The sequence below is a fragment of the Heptranchias perlo genome, unplaced genomic scaffold (assembly GCF_035084215.1).
Source record: "Heptranchias perlo isolate sHepPer1 unplaced genomic scaffold, sHepPer1.hap1 HAP1_SCAFFOLD_659, whole genome shotgun sequence".
Taxonomy (NCBI): domain Eukaryota; kingdom Metazoa; phylum Chordata; class Chondrichthyes; order Hexanchiformes; family Hexanchidae; genus Heptranchias; species Heptranchias perlo.
In genome coordinates, this window is record NW_027139687.1 from 58446 (window position 1) to 77658 (window position 19213).

General features: G+C 55.0%; 1 protein-coding gene across 1 annotated transcript in view; it reads right to left on the bottom strand.

Moving 5' to 3' along the window:
• Positions 1–225: 225 nt before the first annotated feature.
• Positions 226–19213, bottom strand: part of LOC137318157 (FH2 domain-containing protein 1-like) — a 49840-nt gene continuing 30852 nt past the window's right edge. Inside the window, exons 7-11 of the mRNA XM_067981118.1 lie at positions 7599–7706; positions 5468–5538; positions 4588–4705; positions 3606–3770; positions 226–1721 (exon numbers count right to left, since the gene is read on the bottom strand). Of these exons, the coding sequence (XP_067837219.1) occupies positions 402–1721; positions 3606–3770; positions 4588–4705; positions 5468–5538; positions 7599–7706 (1782 nt within the window). The 3' untranslated portion in view covers positions 226–401. The remainder of the gene's footprint in view (positions 1722–3605; positions 3771–4587; positions 4706–5467; positions 5539–7598; positions 7707–19213) is intronic.

Consider the following 19213-nt stretch of genomic DNA (forward strand, 5'->3'; position numbering starts at 1 on the left):
AACACACCTCTATCCCACATTCCCAACTCAATGGCCACTTTCGTCTTCAACACATTTCCAGAGGTCCCACACCAACAATCAAACCTCATCTCAAATGGAGAATTAATCATCTCTCCAATTTTTCCCAGGAAACAGAGATCACTGGAGACCATCTCCTCTCTTTCCCAATGATCTTCCTCACTCTAGGACCTGTGATGATTCTTCCCCCCCACCCCCCGGCCAAGAAACATGACACACTGGGGACATTCCCAAAGCTCCGTCCATCTCGGTTTATTTGTTTACGGAAGTTGACCAAAGCCCAGAAAATCTCCCTCTTTGTTCCTGGTCACAGTGAGACTGGCAAATGCTGCAATAGTAACAAAGAGCAAGACCCCCAGGTAACTCGAGTATCACTACAAGTTTCACAATTCCCCACTCCCATCATCTGTCTCCACGTCTTCCACAGGGGTTGAAATCGATGAGTCTTTGGGTGTTTTGTTGTCACTGAAACGCTTAAAAAAGTTAGTCAGGAGATTCGTGCGGTCACTAGAAGATATCGGAACCTCCTTTGAAGCCTTCTCTTGTGCTGCACTCTCCCCTTCTGAAGCTTTGGTGAGTTTTTTGCTGAAGAAATTGGAGATCTTCCAAGTATAGGACCCCTCAGGCTTTGCTTCTTCCTTCAGGGCTGTTTTATTGGCTGCTACTGCCTTCTCCGGTTTGAGTGACAAGGAAATGGAGGGTTTCCTCAAAGCAGGAGATGAAGGTGCTTTATCAGCAGACAAGCCTCGGGTGAAGAAGGACTTACTTCGTGTCGATGTAGGCTTGTCTTTAGAGAACCCGCGAGAGAAAGGCGTAGGTGAAGATGTCGGTGACTTGTTACCAAAGGACCTTGGGAGCGTTTTGGAACTGTGTTTCTTACAAACATTTGCAGAGAGTTCATTCTTTTGTTTTTCCAAATCAGGAGGAGAATGCTCTGGAAGAAGGGCTTGGCCTTCACTTGCCCGGTTTCCAGCCGGTCCCGTGTCACCTAGTCCAATGTTTGGAGTCCAGGCTTCGGCAAAACTTGGTGTAATTACTTCCGAATGCTTCACGAGCTCCTCAGGGAATGAGCCGTAGATATGGTGATGGTTCACCTTGTGATGCTTGTCTCTGGCACTCATCGTTTGTAACGATTGTCCTTTTGGGCTGAGGGGCTGGGCAGACTTTACACCATTAATTCCTTGTGCTGGAGTCCTCTGCTCTTCCTGCAACTTACTGTGCCCGTCAGTGTGCCCGTTCCCATTCGATACTTGGGGCAAATCATCAGTAGACCCTGAAATCCTCCTCACCGACTCGCTGGACTCCTCGGAGATGCGCGAGTGCTTTGCGAACATAGCCTGTTTCAGACTCTGCCCAGAGCTTCCCTCCCTAACCTGAAACTGCAGGACTCTGTGAGAGATCTCACGCAGCCGCCTCACATCCTCACTGGTCGGAGACGATGACCGCGAGCTGCTCTCAGAGCGACTGGTGGTTTTCTCTGTCCCCCGGATCAGTCTCATGGACTGGCTCCTGGGTATCGAGGCCTCGTTCTGTCTCGGGCTCCTTTGTCGGGTGGAGTTACGATAATTGTTGAGGAGCAGGAACTCCAGGTCTACTCCCCGCAGGTCCTTCTCCTTGTGGGAACAGGTAGCGATTGAGATCCGCTTTGCTTTTATCTCCATCTCCCGCCGTTTAATCTCCGCCAGCACTCGTTCCTTGTTCTCCTGCAATGAGAAAGAGGCGCAGCCCTGAGTCGCTGGTGTTGGATTTCTGGGGAGAGTCCCCCTTCCCCCCATAACCGGACTATCCCTCGGCCCCCAAGAGAAGGACTCGCAGCCTCTCTTCTTGTCAAAATCGAAAGCACCAGCTGCCGGGGCCTCAGGAGTTAATATCTCGCCCAGTATCGTGCCAAAAAAGCCACCAACATCCCAGGACCCACCCTGGTCCGTGCTGAGTGAACAAATCAAACGCAGGGCACCGGAGTGAGGACCACAACGGCCGAACAATCAAACAATCTTACAGCACAGGAGGAGGCCATTCGGCCCATCATGCCTGTACCAACTCTTTGAAAGAGCTTTCCAATTACTCCCACCCCTCTGCTCTTTCCACAGAGGCCTGTAAATGTGTTATTTTCGAGTATTTCTCCAATTCCCTTTGAAACTTATTATTGAATCTGCTTCCACCGCCCTTTCAGGCACTGAATTCCAGATCCCACTGCCCAACTCTCTCCCCATAGCCCTGTATCAATCCCAAACTAATCCCACTGCCCCGCTCTCTCCCCATAGCCCTGTATCAATCCCAAACTAATCCCATTGCCCCACTCTCTCCCCATAGCCCTGTATCAATCCCAAACTAATCCCACTGCCCCGCTCTCTCCCCATAGCCCTGTATCAATCCCAAACTAATCCCACTGCCCCACTCTCTCCCCATCGCCCTGTATCAATCCCAAACTAATCCCACTGCCCCACTCTCTCCCCATCGCCCTGTATCAATCCCAAACTAATCCCACTGCCCCACTCTCTCCCCATCGCCCTGTATCAATCCCAAACTAATCCCACTGCCCCACTCTCTCCCCATAGCCCTGTATCTTCCTCTGATTTAAATATTTATGCAATTTTCCCCAAAAGATCCAATGGTTTCTGTTTCACTCCCTGCTCCAACACTCCTCTGAGTAAAGAAATTTCTCCTAACTCTGTCTGACCATTTTAAATCAATGTCCCCTTGTCACTGACTCCCCAATCAGAGAACATAGTTTTTCCCTATTCACTCACTCATAATTTTCTAAACCTCTATTAAATCTTCTCTGCTCCACTGGGAGCAGTCCTGGTATCTCAAGTCTCTCCTCATAACTATAGTTTCCCATCCCTGGTATCATCCTGGTGAATCTACGCTGTACGCTCTCTGTCTTTAAAGTCCTTTCAATAATGGGACCCAAAACTGCACAGTCTCTAACTGAGGCCTAACCGATGTTTATACAAATCGATCATTAATTTGTTACTCATGCACTCAATGCCCCGATTTATAAACTCAGAATGATGTTGGTCTTTTTCTGTTTGTTCCTCCCTGTCCTCGCACTCTCCGGGAGTGACGTGTTTGATCTCCGGGGTCTCTCTGTTCATCCACACCTTTCAGTGTCTGTCCATCGAGTGTTGACTCCCATTCCTGGTTTTCCCCACAATGTATTACCTCACCTTCTCCACATGGACATTGGAAGCTGCTCATCACACAACCCGAGAGATAAAGATTGAACGGGGCAGCCTGGAGATTGGGTTTCAGGGGCAGAGGTGCCCTCCCCGATTTGTATCCCTCCCCCACATATCCCTCCCCAACCACCCCTCCCTCTCTGCTCCCCTCCCCCCACTGTTCCCCCACCTCCCCCCACCGTTCCCCACCTCCCCCCACCGTTCCCCACCTCCCCCCACCGTTCCCCACCTCCCCCCACCGTTCCCCCACCTCCCCCCTCCATTCCCGACCCCCCTCCGTTCCTCTCCCCTCCCCTCCACCATACAGCGCTCCCCAACCAACCCTCCATCCGCCCTCCATTCTCCCCTCCGTTCCCTTCCCCCCTCCCCAACCACCCTCCCCCTCCATTCCCCTCCCCCGCCTACCTCCCTCGCTCTGAGGAATTTCTCCCCGAAGGTTTTGAAGATGATGCAGCATTCTTCCAGCTTGAACTTCTCCTCATCCTCACAAAAATATTCCGCGAGCTCACGGGTCACGGCCTGGAGTTCCCTCACCGACCCCTGAACTTCCTCCAGCTGCCCCTCAGCCTTCTGCAAGGTACAAACACGTCACTTATCTGAGGGGGGGGGGAGGGGGCAACAAAACAAGAGCAGTGACCCCTGACCCTGACAGGGAGCACTGACCCCTGACCCCGACAGGGAGCACTAACCCCTGACCCCGACAGGAAGTACTGACCCCCCCCCAACCAGGACCCCTGACCCCTGACCCTGATAGGAAGTACTGACCCCCAACCAGGACCCCTGATCCCAACAGGGAGCACTGACCCTTGACCCTGAGAGGAAGTACTGACCCCAACCAGGACCCCTGACCCCAACAGGGAGCACTGACCTCCGATCACGACAGGGAGCACTGACCCCTGAACCCAACCCTGACCCCGACAGGGAGCTCTGACCCCCGACCCCGAAAGGGAACACTGACCCCCCGACCCCCACAGGGAGCACTGACCCCCTGACCGGGAGCACTGATCCCTGACCCCGACAAGGAGTACTGACCCCCAAACCCGACTGGGATCAGTGACCCCCCCCCCCCGACCCCGAGTGGGAGCGCTGACCCCCAACCGGGAGCACTAACCCCCCGACACAGACTGGGAGCACTGACCCCTGACCCTGACCGGGAGCACTAACCCCCCGACTGGGAGCACTGACCCCTGACCCTGACTGGGAGCACTGACCCCTGACCCCGACCGGGAGCACTGACCCCCCCCGACCCCGACTGGGAGCACTGACCCCTGACCCTGACTGGGAGCACTAACCCCCCGACTGGGAGCACTGACCCCTGACCCTGACTGGGAGCACTGACCCTCCGACCCCGAGCACTGATCTATGACCCCGGACTGTCCTCACGAACCTGGATGAAACCTTCCATCAGCTCCCGGATCTCAGGCTGTCGGGTCAGATTGCCTTTCACCGAGTGAAGCTTTTGTTTCAATCGCTCAAACTCGCTCTCCGTCTCCTGCTTAAACATTCTTCACCGGGAAAAGAAAATGGAAATGGTTACTGTCGCATTCAACCGCCCTCCGAGGCCCAAAGACCTCGGACTCGGGACTGGTCACTACACATTTAGAAGATGCCCCTGGCACTTTGTGGCCTCTCGGTCTCCCCGCAGTTAACACAGCAACGGGCTCCGGGCTGGAGCTGAGTCCATCGGAGGAAAGATTGAGACTGAAAATAATCCAGGTTATTAAATGCAGAGGTGGGGATGGGACAGACTCTGGGTAAATACCCGTCTGGGGTGGGGGAGAGTACAGGGACAGACACTGGGTAAATACCCGTCTGGGGTGGGGGAGAGTACAGGGACAGACACTGGGTAAATACCTGTCTGGGGTGGGGGAGAGTACAGGGACAGACACTGGGTAAATACCCGTCTGGGGTGGGGGAGAGTACAGGGACAGACACTGGGTAAATACCCGTCTGGGGTGGGGGAGAGTACAGGGACAGACACTGGGTAAATACCCGTCTGGGGTGGGGGAGAGTACAGGGACAGACACTGGGTAAATACCCGTCTGGGGTGGGGGAGAGTACAGGGACAGACACTGGGTAAATACCCGTCTGGGGTGGGGGAGAGTACAGGGACAGACACTGGGTAAATACCTGTCTGGGGTGGGGGAGAGTACAGGGACAGACACTGGGTAAATACCCGTCTGGGAGGAGGGGCAGAGCGTTTTGGGGCAGGGTCAGATTTAGGGGTAAATATTCCCCATCACTGCCCCCTGCGGTTTGGGATCTACCTGGAGGCAGCGCCAATATTCTGCAGATTACTCGGGAAATCCATCAATTTCTTGTCGTTCTTTTCTGCTTCCTGGAAAATAATTTTAAACAAAGATTCAGGAATATGGAACGAAACGCGGCCTCGAACTGCGCTCAACCGTTTTTCGGATATTCCCGCTGGTGCCTGCTCCACACCAGAGCTCGCGGTCCCCGCACCCCGTAATATTGGTCTCCTCAGTGTTTCTCAAACTCCCACCGACACTGTGGGGTAAACGATCCCACACCCAATAACCTGAGTGTGAAAATTCCTCCTCCCTCCCCCTTTCTGCTCCCAGTACTAATCCGGAGTTCTGCCCCTTTTATAGATTCCTGTACATCTGTCATACGTTCTCAATATAAAAGTGAGTGTTTGTCCCATCAAACACTCCCAGGGCAGGTTCAGGGTTAGATACAGAGTAAAGCTCCCTCTACACTGTCCCATCAAACACTCCCAGGGCAGGTTCAGGGTTAGATACAGAGTAAAGCTCCCTCTACACTGTCCCGTCAAACACTCCCAGGACAGGTACAGGGTTAGATACAGAGTAAAGCTCCCTCTACACTGTCCCATCAAACACTCCCAGGGCAGGTACAGGGTTAGATACAGAGTAAAGCTCCCTCTACACTGTCCCATCAAACACTCCCAGGGCAGGTACAGGGTTAGATACAGAGTAAAACTCCCTCTACACTGTCCCATCAAACACTCCCAGGGCAGGTACAGGGTTAGATACAGAGTAAAGCTCCCTCTACACTGTCCCATCAAACACTCCCAGGGCAGGTACAGGGTTAGATACAGAGTAAAGCTCCCTCTACACTGTCCCATCAAACACTCCCAGGGCAGGTACAGGGTTAGATACAGAGTAAAGCTCCCTCTACACCGTCCCATCAAACACTCCCAGGGCAGGTACAGGGTTAGATACAGAGTAAAGCTCCCTCTACACTGTCCCATCAAACACTCCCAGGTCAGGTACAGGGTTAGATACAGAGTAAAGCTCCCTCTACACTGTCCCATCAAACACTCCCAGGGCAGGTACAGGGTTAGATACAGAGTAAAGCTCCCTCTACACCGTTCCATCAAACACTCCCAGGGCAGGTACAGGGTTAGACACAGAGTAAAGCTCCCTCTGCACTGTCCCATCAAACACTCCCAGGGCAGGTACAGGGTTAGATACAGAGTAAAGCTCCCTCTACACTGTCCCATCAAACACTCCCAGGGCAGGTACAGGGTTAGATACAGAGTAAAGCTCCCTCTACACTGTCCCATCAAACACTCCCAGGGCAGGTACAGGTCTAGATACAGAGTAAAGCTGCCTCTACACCGTCCCATCAAACACTCCCAGGGCAGGTACAGGGTTAGATACAGAGTAAAGCTCCCTCTACACTGTCCCATCAAACACTCCCAGGGCAGGTACAGGGTTAGATACAGAGTAAAGTTCCCTCTACACTGTCCCATCAAACACTCCCAGGGCAGGTACAGGGTTAGATACAGAGTAAAGCTCCCTCTACACTGTCCCATCAAACACTCCCAGGGCAGGTACAGGGTTAGATACAGAGTAAAGCTCCCTCTACACTGTCCCATCAAACACTCCCAGGGCAGGTACAGGGTTAGATACAGAGTGAAGCTCCCTCTACACCGTCCCATCAAACACTCCCAGGGCAGGTACAGGGTTAGACACAGAGTAAAGCTCCCTCTACACTGTCCCATCAAACACTCCCAGGGTCAGGTACAGGGTTAGATACAGAGTAAAGCTCCCTCTACACTGTCCCATCAAACACTCCCAGGGCAGGTACAGGGTTAGATACAGAGTAAAGCTCCCTCTACACTGTCCCATCAAACACTCGGTACAGCACGGGTTAGATACAGAGTAAAGCTCCCTCTACACTGTCCCATCAAACACTCCCAGGTCAGGTACAGGGTTAGATACAGAGTAAAGCTCCCTCTACACTGTCCCGTCAAACACTCCCAGGGTCAGGTACAGGGTTAGATACAGAGTGAAGCTCTCCCCACGGCCCATGTACATTTTCCCTCTCTCCCCTTGCTGTACCCATTCAGCCCTTCTTTATTTTGCTGAAATATTTGATCCTCATGGATGCAGACAATAATTGACCTCTCACCATGACGACGAAATGCATCAGGTTCATTCCGGGTTTGTTGGCCTTGGTATCGGCGAGTTTCAGCAACGAGGCCATTCGGAACCCGACCGCATTTCCAGCATAACCGCCCTGGTCAGAAATAAACAATGCTCAATCACCGGCCGCAACAGCACATGGACGGCACTGGTCACTGTCACCTGCTCACTGACCAATGGTCGCTGTCGCCCGGTCACTGTCCCCGGTTAAAGTTGCCCGGTCACTGTCCCCCCGGTCACTGGACCCCCGGTTAAAGTTGCCCGGTCACTGTCCCCCCGGTCACTGGACCCCCGGTTAAAGTTGCCCGGTCACTGTCCCCCTGGTCACAGGACCCCCGGTCACAGACTCCCGGTCACAGACCCCCGGTCACTGGACCCCCGGTCACTGGACCCCCGGTCACAGACTCCCGGTCACTGTCCCCCCGGTCACAGACTCCCGGTCACTGTCCCCCGGTCACTGTCCCCCCGGTCACTGTCCCCCCGGTCACTGTCCCCCGGTCACTGTCCCCCCGGTCACTGTCCCCCCGGTCACTGTCCCCCCGGTCACTGTCCCCCCGGTCACTGTCCCCCCGGTCACTGTCCCCCCGGTCACCGACCCCCGGTCACAGACTCCCGGTCACAGACTCCCGGTCACAGACTCCCGGTCACAGACCCCTGGTCACAGACTCCCGGTCACAGACTCCCGGTCACCGACCCCCGGTCACAGACTCCCGGTCACAGACCCCCGTCACAGACTCCCGGTCACTGTCCCCCCGGTCACCGACCCCCGGTCACAGACTCCCGGTCACCGACCCCGGTCACAGACTCCCGGTCACAGACCCCCGGTCACAGACTCCCGGTCACAGACTCCCGGTCACAGACTCCCGGTCACTGTCCCCCCCGGTCACAGACTCCCGGTCACAGACTCCCGGTCACAGACTCCCGGTCACAGACTCCCGGTCACAGACTCCCGGTCACAGACTCCCGGTCACAGACTCCCGGTCACAGACTCCCGGTCACAGACTCCCGGTCACTGTCCCGGTCATGTCCCGCACAGACTCCCGGTCACAGACTCCCGGTCACAGACTCCCGGTCACAGACTCCCGGTCACAGACTCCCGGTCACAGACTCCCGGTCACTGTCCCCCGGTCACTGTCCCCCCGGTCACTGTCCCCCCGGTCACTGTCCCCCCGGTCACTGTCCCCCCGGTCACTGTCCCCCCGGTCACAGACTCCCGGTCACAGACTCCCGGTCACAGACTCCCGGTCACAGACTCCCGGTCACAGACTCCCGGGGGGGGGGGAGGGGGGGTTGACGGGGGGGGGGGGGAGGGGGGGTTGACGGGGGGGGGGAGGGGGGGGGGGGGAGGGGGGTTGACGGGGGGGGGGGGAGGGGGGGTTGACGGGGGGGGGAGGGGGAGGGTTGGGTTGACGGGGGGGGGGGAGGGGGGGTTGACGGGGGGGGGGAGGGGGGGGGGAGGGGGGTTGACGGGGGGGGGGGGGGGAGGGGGGGTTGACGGGGGGGGAGGGGGAGGGTTGGGTTGACGGGGGGGGGGGAGGGGGGGTTGACGGGGGGGGGGAGGGGTTGACGGGGGGGGAGGGGTTGACGGGGGGGGAGGGGTTGACGGGGGGGTTGACGGGGGGGGGGGGAGGGGTTGACGGGGGGGGGGAGGGGTTGACGGGGGGGGGAGGGGTTGACGGGGGGGGAGGGTTGACGGGGGGTTGACGGGGGGGGGGGAGGGGTTGACGGGGGGGGGGAGGGGTTGACGGGGGGGTTGACGGGGGGGGGGTTGACGGGGGGGGGGAGGGTTGACGGGGGGGTTGACGGGGGGGGAGGGGGGGGTGACGGGGGGAGGGGGGGGGTTGACGGGGGGGTTGACCGGGGTGGGGGGTTTGACGGGGGAGTGAGCACGAAGCAAGAAAAGTTAAGGATAGTATTAGATTAAAAGAAGAGGCTTATAATGTTGCCAAGAAGAACAGTAAACCTGAGGATTGGGAGAGTTTTAGAAACCAGCAAAGGACGACCAAAAAAATGATAAAAAGGGAGAAAATAGAATATGAAATATGATTTCTAGAAGTAAAGGGAATTAGGGGTTACGGGGAGCGGGCAGGAAATTGGACATGAATTTAGATTTGAGGTTAGGATCAGATCAGCCATGATCTTATTGAATGGCGGAGCAGGCTCGAGGGGCCGGTTGGCCTACCCCTGCTCCTATTTCTTATGTTCTTATGAAAGTAAACTAGCAAGAAATATAAAAACGGATTGTAAGAGCTTCTACAAGTATGTAAAAAGGAAGAGAATAGCAAAAGTAAACATTGGTCCCCTAGAGGCTGAGACAGGAGAAATTATAATGGGGAATCAGGAAATGGCAGAGATGTTAAACAAATATTTTGTATCTATCGTCACAGTAGAAGACACAAAAAGCAAACCAGAAATAGTGGAGAACCAAGGGTTTAATGAGAGGGAGGAATTTAAAGTAATTGTTATCAGTAGAGAAAAAGTACTTGAGAAACTAATGGGACTTAAAGCCGATAAATCCCCTGGACCTGATGATCTACATCCGAGGGTTCTAAAAGAGGAGGCTGCAGAGATAGTGGATGCATTGGTTGTGATCTTCCAAAATTCCCTAGATTCTAGAACAGTCCCAGTGGATTGGAAGGTAGCAAATGTGACCCCGCTATTCAAGAAAGGAGGGAGAGGGAAAAACAGGGAACTACAGACCAGTTAGCCTGACATCAGTCGTCGGGAAAATGCTGGAATCCATCATTAAGGAAGTGGTAACAGGGCACTTCGAAAATCATAACATGATTCAGCAGAGTCAACATGGTTTTATGAAAGGGAAATCGTGCGATAAATTTATTGGAGGTTTTTGAGGATATAACTAGCAGGGTAGATAAAGGGGAACCAGTGGATGGAGTATATTTGGATTTTCAAAAGGCAGTCGATAAGGCGCCACATAAAAGGAAAGCCTATGATAGACACCGAGAACTCAATACTACAGAAAGCCTAGAGGAGTATAGAAAGTGCAGGGGTGAAGTTAAAAAGGAAATTAGGAAAGCAAAGAGAGGGCATGAAAAAATATTGGGAAGTAAAATCAAGGAAAACCCAAAGATGTTTTATAAATACATGAAGAGCAAGAGGATAACTCAGGAAAGAGTAGGGCCTATTAAAGACCAAAAAGGTAACCTATGTGTGGAGGCGGAAGATGTGGGTATGGTTCTTAATGAATACTTTGCATCTGTCTTCACAAAAGAGAGGGACGATACAGAGATTATAGTTAAGGAGGAGGAGTGTGAAATATTGGATGGGATAAACATAGTGAGAGAGGAAGTATTAAGGGGATTAGCATTTTTGAAAGTAGATAAATCACCAGGCCCGGATGAAATGTATCCCAGGCTGTTAAAAGAAGCCAGGAGGAAATAGCGGAGGCTCTGACCATTTTCCAATCCTCCCTGGATACAGGCATGGTGCCGGAGGATTGGAGGACGGCTAATGTTGTACCATTGTTTAAAGAGGGAACAAGGGATAGACCGAGTAATTACAGGCCAATCAGTCTAACTTCGGTGGTGAGCAAATTATTGGAATCAAATCTGAAGGACAGAATAAACCGTCATTTAGAAAGGCACGGAGTAATCAAGGACAGTCGGCATGGATTTGTTAAGGGAAGGTTGTGTCTGACTAACTTGATTGAATTTTTTGAGGAGGTAACAAGGAGGGTCGATGAGGGTAGTGTGTTTGATGTAGTCTACATGGATTTTAGCAAGGCTTTTGACAAGGTCCCACATGGCAGACTGGTCACAAAAGTACAAGCCCATGGGATCCAAGGGAATGTGGCAAATTGGATCCAAAATTGACTCAGTGGCAGGAAGCAAAGGGTAATGGTCGATGGGTGTTTTTGTAACTGGAAGGCTGTTTCCAGTGGGGTTCCACAAGGCTCAGTACTAGGTCCCATGCTTTTTGTGGTATATATCAACGATTTGGACTTAAACATAGGGGGCATGATTAAGAAGTTTGCAAATGACACAAAGATAGGCCGTGTGGTTGATAGTGAGGAGGAAAGCTGTAGACTGCAGGAAGATATCAATGGACTGGTCAGGTGGGCAGAAAAGTGGCAAATGGAATTCAATCCGGAGAAGTGTGAGGTAATGCATTTGGGGAGGGCAAACAAGGCAAGGGAATACACAATAAATGGGAGGATACTGAGAGGTGTAGAGGAACAAAGGGACCTTGGAGTTCATGTCCACAGATCCCTGAAGGTAGCAGGACAGGTAGATAAAGTGGTTAAAAAGGCATACGGGATACTTTCCTTTATTAGCTGAGGCATAGACTATAAGAGCAGAGAGGTTATGCTGGAACTGTATAAAACACTGGTTAGGCCACAGCTTGAGTACTGTGTACAGTTCTGGTCACCACATTACAGGAAGGATGTGATTGCACTCGAGAGGGTGCAGAGGAGATTTACGAGGATGTTGCCAGGACTAGAGAATTTTAGCTATGAGGAAAGATTGGATAGGCTGGGGCTGTTTTCTTTGGAACAGAGGAGGCTGAGGGGAGATTTAATTGAGGTGAATAAAATTATGAGGGGCCTCGATAGAGTGAATAGGGAGGACCTATTTCCCTTAGCAGAGGGGTCAGTGACCAGGGGGCATAGATTTAAAGTGATTGGTAGAAGGATTAGAGGGGAGCTGAGGAGAATGTTTTCACCCAGAGGGTGGTGGGGGTCTGGAACTCACTGCCTGAGAGGGTGGGAGAGGCAGAAACCCTCAACTCATTTAAAAAGTACCTGGATGTGCCCCTGAAGAGCCGAAACCTACAGGGCTACGGACCAAGTGCTGGAAAGTGGGATTAGGCTGGGTGGCTCATTTCTCAGCCGGCACGGACATGATGGGCTGAATGGCCTCCTTCTGTGCCGTAAATTTTCTATGATTCTATGATAAGGTGCCACATAAAAGGTTGTTACACAAGGTAAGGGCTCATGGGGTCAGGGGTAATATATTAGCATGGATAGAGGATTGGTTAAAGGACAGAAAACAGAGAGTAGGGATAAACGGGTCATTCTCGGGTTGTCAGGCTGTAACTAGTGGGGTGCCGCAAGGATCAGTGCTTGGGCCTCAGCTATTTACAATCTATATTAATGACTTAGATGAAGGGACCGAGTGTAATGTATCCAAGTTTGCTGACGATACAAAGCTAGGTGGGAAAGTAAGCTGTGAGGAGGACACAAAGAGTCTGCAAAGGGATATAGACAGGTTAAGTGAGTGGGCAAGAAGGTGGCAGATGGAGTATAATGTGGGGAAATGTGAGGTTATTCACTTTGGTAGGAAGAAAAGAAAAACAGAATATTTTTTAAATGGTGAGAAACTATTAAATGTTGGTGTTCAGAGGGATTTGGATGTCCTGGTACAAGAAACACAGAAAGTTAACATGCAGGTACAGCAGGCAATTAGGAAAGGAAATGGTATGTTGGCCTTAATCGCAAGGGGGTTGGAGTACAAGAGTGAGGAAGTCTTATTACAATTGTACAGGGCTTTGGGGAGACCTCACCTGGAGTACTGTGTACAGTTTTGGTCTCCTTATCTAAGGAAGGATATACTTGCCTTAGAGGCGGTGCAACGAAAGTTCACTAGATTAATTCCTGGGACGAGAGGGTTGTCCTCTGAAGAGAGGTTGAGTACAATGGGACATAGGACTAAGATGAGGAGAAATTTCTTCACTCAGAGGGTGTGAATCTTTGGAATTATCTCCCCCAGAGGGCTGTGGATGCTGAGTCATTGAATATATTCAAGGCTGAGGTCGATAGATTTTTGGACTCGGGGGAATCGAGGGATATGGGGATCGGGCGGGAAAGTGGAGTTGAGGTCGAAGATCAGCCATGATCTGATTGAATGGTGGAGCAGGCTCGAGGGGCCGAATGGCCTACTCCTGCTCCTATTTCTTATGAGTAAATGAATGATGCACCTTCCGCCAAGACAGCAACATCCGGCTGGCCATGGAATATTTTATTTAATTAGTCAAAACATTCATGGTGCTTTTGGGAAATTCTATCCAACATAATAATCGGGTCGAATATCCGAGTCTAGATTACCCGTACCCCAGTGAGAGTCAGTGTGTGTGGGACCCGTACCCCAGTGAGAGTCAGTGTGTGTGGGACCCGTACCCCAGTGAGAGTCAGTGTCTGTGGGACCCGTACCCCAGTGAGAGTCAGTGTCTGTGGGACCCGTACCCCAGTGAGAGTCAGTGTGTGTGGGACCCGTACCCCAGTGAGAGTCAGTGTCTGTGGGACCCGCACCCCAGTGAGAGTCAGTGTGTGTGGGACCCGTACCCCAGTGAGAGTCAGTGTCTGTGGGACCCGTACCCCAGTGAGAGTCAGTGTCTGTGGGACCCGTACCCCAATGAGAGTCATTGTCTGTGGGACCCGTACCCCAGTGAGAGTCAGTGTCTGTGGGACCCGTACCCCAGTGAGAGTCGGTGTGTGTGGGACCCGTACCCCAGTGAGAGTCGGTGTGTGTGGGACCCGTACCCCAGTGAGAGTCGGTGTCTGTGGGACCCGTACCCCAGTGAGAGTCAGTGTCTGTGGGACCCGTACCCCAGTGAGTGTCAGTGTGTGTGGGACCCGTACCCCAGTGAGTGTCAGTGTGTGTGGGACCCGTACCCCAGTGAGAGTCAGTGTCTGTGGGACCCGTACCCCAGTGAGAGTCAGTGTGTGTGGGACCCGTACCCCAGTGAGAGTCAGTGTCTGTGGGACCCGTACCCCAGTGAGAGTCGGTGTGTGGGACCCGTACCCCAGTGGGAGTCAGTGTGTGTGGGACCCGTACCCCAGTGAGAGTCAGTGTCTGTGGGACCCGTACCCCAGTGAGAGTCAGTGTCTGTGGGACCCGTACCCCAGTGAGAGTCAGTGTGTGTGGGACCCGTACCCCAGTGAGAGTCGGTGTCTGTGGGACCCGTACCCCAGTGAGAGTCGGTGTGTGTGGGACCCGTACCCCAGTGAGAGTCGGTGTGTGTGGGACCCGTACCCCAGTGAGAGTCAGTGCCTGTGGAACCCGTACCCCAGTGAGAGTCAGTGTTTGTGGGACCCGTACCCCAGTGAGAGTCAGTGTGTGTGGGACCCGTACCCCAGTGAGAGTCAGTGTCTGTGGGACCCGTACCCCAGTGGGAGTCAGTGTGTGTGGGACCCGTACCCCAGTGAGAGTCAGTGTCTGTGGGACCCGTACCCCAGTGAGAGTCAGTGTCTGTGGGACCCGTACCCCAGTGAGAGTCAGTGTGTGTGGGACCCGTACCCCAGTGAGAGTCGGTGTCTGTGGGACCCGTACCCCAGTGAGAGTCGGTGTGTGTGGGACCCGTACCCCAGTGAGAGTCAGTGTCTGTGGGACCCGTACCCCAGTGAGAGTCAGTGTGTGTGGGACCCGTACCCCAGTGAGAGTCAGTGTCTGTGGGACCCGTACCCCAGTTAGAGTCAGTGTCTGTGGGACCCGTACCCCAGTGAGAGTCAGTGTCTGTGGGACCCGTACCCCAGTGAGAGTCAGTGTGTGTGGGACCCGTACCCCAGTGAGAGTCAGTGTCTGTGGGACCCGTACCCCAGTGAGAGTCAGTGTCTGTGGGACCCGTACCCCAGTGAGAGTCAGTGTCTGTGGGACCCATACCCCAGTGAGAGTCAGTGTGTGTGGGACCCGTACCCCAGTGAGAGTCAGTGTCTATGGGACCCGTACCCCAGTGAGAGTCGGTGTGTGTGGGACCCGTACCCCAGTGAGAGTCAGTGTCTGTGGGACCCGTACCCCAGTGAGAGTCAGTGTCTGTGGGACCCGTACCCCAGTGAGAGTCAGTGTCTGTGGGACCCGTACCCCAGTGAGAGTCAGTGTCTGTGGGACCCGTACCCCAGTGAGAGTCAGTGTCTGTGGGACCCGTACCCCAGTGAGAGTCAGTGTCTGTGGGACCCGTACCCCAGTGAGAGTCAGTGTCTGTGGGACCCGTACCCCAGTGAGAGTCAGTGTCTGTGGAACCCGTACCCCAGTGAGAGTCAGTGTGTGTGGGACCCGTACCCCAGTGAGAGTCAGTGTCTGTGGGACCCGTACCCCAGTGAGAGTCAGTGTCTGTGGGACCCGTACCCCAGTGAGAGTCAGTGTCTGTGGGACCCGTACCCCAGTGAGAGTCAGTGTCTGTGGGACCCGTACCCCAGTGAGTGTCAGTGTGTGTGGGACCCGTACCCCAGTGAGTGTCAGTGTGTGTGGGACCCGTGCCCCAGTGAGAGTCAGTGTCTGTGGGACCCGTACCCCAGTGAGAGTCAGTGTGTGTGGGACCCGTACCCCAGTGAGAGTCAGTGTCTGTGGGACCCGTACCCCAGTGAGAGTCAGTGTGTGTGGGACCCGTACCCCAGTGAGAGTCAGTGTCTGTGGGACCCGTACCCCAGTGAGAGTCAGTGTCTGTGGGACCCGTACCCCAGTGAGAGTCAGTGTGTGTGGGACCCGTACCCCAGTGAGAGTCGGTGTCTGTGGGACCCGTACCCCAGTGAGAGTCGGTGTCTGTGGGACCCGTACCCCAGTGAGAGTCGGTGTGTGTGGGACCCGTACCCCAGTGAGAGTCGGTGTGTGTGGGACTCGTACCCCAGTGAGAGTCAGTGTCTGTGGGACCCGTACCCCAGTGAGAGTCAGTGTGTGTGGGACCCGTACCCCAGTGAGAGTCAGTGTGTGTGGGACCCGTACCCCAGTGAGAGTCAGTGTCTGTGGGACCCGTACCCCAGTGAGAGTCAGTGTCTGTGGGACCCGTACCCCAGTGAGAGTCAGTGTCTGTGGGACCCGTACCCCAGTGAGAGTCAGTGTCTGTGGGACCCGTACCCCAGTGAGAGTCAGTGTCTGTGGGACCCGTACCCCAGTGAGAGTCAGTGTCTGTGGGACCCGTACCCCAGTGAGAGTCGGTGTGTGTGGGACCCGTACCCCAGTGAGAGTCAGTGTCTGTGGGACCCGTACCCCAGTGAGAGTCAGTGTCTGTGGGACCCGTACCCCAGTGAGTGTCAGTGTGTGTGGGACCCGTACCCCAGTGAGTGTCAGTGTGTGTGGGACCCGTGCCCCAGTGAGAGTCAGTGTCTGTGGGACCCGTACCCCAGTGAGAGTCAGTGTGTGTGGGACCCGTACCCCAGTGAGAGTCAGTGTCTGTGGGACCCGTACCCCAGTGAGAGTCAGTGTGTGTGGGACCCGTACCCCAGTGAGAGTCAGTGTGTGTGGGACCCGTACCCCAGTGAGAGTCAGTGTCTGTGGGACCCGTACCCCAGTGAGAGTCAGTGTGTGTGGGACCCGTACCCCAGTGAGAGTCAGTGTGTGTGGGACCCGTACCCCAGTGAGAGTCAGTGTCTGTGGGACCCGTACCCCAGTGAGAGTCGGTGTGTGGGACCCGTACCCCAGTGGGAGTCAGTGTGTGTGGGACCCGTACCCCAGTGAGAGTCAGTGTCTGTGGGACCCGTACCCCAGTGAGAGTCAGTGTCTGTGGGACCCGTACCCCAGTGAGAGTCAGTGTGTGTGGGACCCGTACCCCAGTGAGAGTCGGTGTCTGTGGGACCCGTACCCCAGTGAGAGTCGGTGTCTGTGGGACCCGTACCCCAGTGAGAGTCAGTGTGTGTGGGACCCGTACCCCAGTGAGAGTCGGTGTGTGTGGGACCCGTACCCCAGTGAGAGTCAGTATGTGTGGGACCCGTACCCCAGTGAGAGTCAGTGTCTGTGGGACCCGTACCCCAGTGAGAGTCAGTGTGTGTGGGACCCGTACCCCAGTGAGAGTCAGTGTCTGTGGGACCCGTACCCCAGTGAGAGTCAGTGTGTGTGGGACCCGTACCCCAGTGAGAGTCAGTGTCTGTGGGACCCGTACCCCAGTGAGAGTCAGTGTCTGTGGGACCCGTACCCCAGTGAGAGTCGGTGTCTGTGGGACACGTACCCCAGTGAGAGTCAGTGTGTGTGGGACCCGTACCCCAGTGAGAGTCAGTGTGTGTGGGACCCGTACCCCAGTGAGAGTCGGTGCCTGTGGGACCCGTACCCCAGTGAGAGTCAGTGTGTGTGGGACCCGTACCCCAGTGAGAGTCAGTGTCTGTGGGACCCGTACCCCAGTGAGAGTCAGTGTGTGTGGGACCCGTACCCCAGTGAGAGTCAGTGTCTGTGGGACCCGTACCCCAGTGAGAGTCAGTGTCTGTGGGACCCGTACCCCAGTGAGAGTCAGTGTGTGTGGGACCCGTACCCCAGTGAGAGTCAGTGTCTGTGGGACCCGTACCCCAGTGAGAGTCAGTGTCTGTGGGACCCGTACCCCAGTGAGAGTCGGTGTGTGTGGGACCCGTACCCCAGTGAGAGTCAGTGTGTGTGGGACTCGTACCCCAGTGAGAGTCAGTGTCTGTGGGACCCGTACCCCAGTGAGAGTCAGTGTGTGTGGGACCCGTACCCCAGTGAGAGTCAGTGTCTGTGGGACCCGTACCCCAGTGAGAGTCAGTGTCTGTGGGACCCGTACCCCAGTGAGAGTCAGTGTCTGTGGGACCCGTACCCCAGTGAGAGTCAGTGTCTGTGGGACCCGTACCCCAGTGAGAGTCAGTGTCTGTGGGACCCGTACCCCAGTGAGAGTCGGTGTGTGTGGGACCCGTACCCCAGTGAGAGTCAGTGTCTGTGGGACCCGTACCCCAGTGAGAGTCAGTGTCTGTGGGACCCGTACCCCAGTGAGTGTCAGTGTGTGTGGGACCCGTACCCCAGTGAGTGTCAGTGTGTGTGGGACCCGTGCCCCAGTGAGAGTCAGTGTGTGTGGGACCCGTACCCCAGTGAGAGTCAGTGTGTGTGGGACCCGTACCCCAGTGAGTGTCAGTGTGTGTGGGACCCGTGCCCCAGTGAGAGTCAGTGTCTGTGGGACCCGTAGCCCAGTGAGAGTCAGTGTCTGTGGAACCTGTACCCCAGTGAGAGTCAGTGTCTGTGGGACCCGTACCCCAGTGAGAGTCAGTGTCTGTGGGACCCGTACCCCAGTGAGAGTCAGTGTGTGTGGGACCCGTACCCCAGTGAGAGTCAGTGTGTGTGGGACCCGTACCCCAGTGAGAGTCAGTGTGTGTGGGACCCGTACCCCAGTGAGAGTCGGTGTGTGTGGGACCCGTACCCCAGTGAGAGTCAGTGTGTGTGGGACCCGTACCCCAGTGAGAGTCGGTGTGTGTGGGACCCGTACCCCAGTGAGAGTCAGTGTCTGTGGGACCCGTACCCCAGTGAGAGTCAGTGTGTGTGGGACCCGTACCCCAGTGAGAGTCAGTGTGTGTGGGACCCGTACCCCAGTGAGAGTCAGTGTCTGTGGGACCCGTACCCCAGTGAGAGTCAGTGTGTGTGGGACCCGTACCCCAGTGAGAGTCAGTGTGTGTGGGACCCGTACCCCAGTGAGAGTCGGTGTCTGTGGGACCCGTACCCCAGTGAGAGTCGGTGTCTGTGGGACCCGTACCCCAGTGAGAGTCGGTGTGTGTGGGACCCGTACCCCAGTGAGAGTCGGTGTGTGTGGGACCCGTACCCCAGTGAGAGTCAGTGTGTGTGGGACCCGTACCCCAGTGAGAGTCAGTGTCTGTGGGACCCGTACCCCAGTGAGAGTCAGTGTGTGTGGGACCCGTACCCCAGTGAGAGTCAGTGTGTGTGG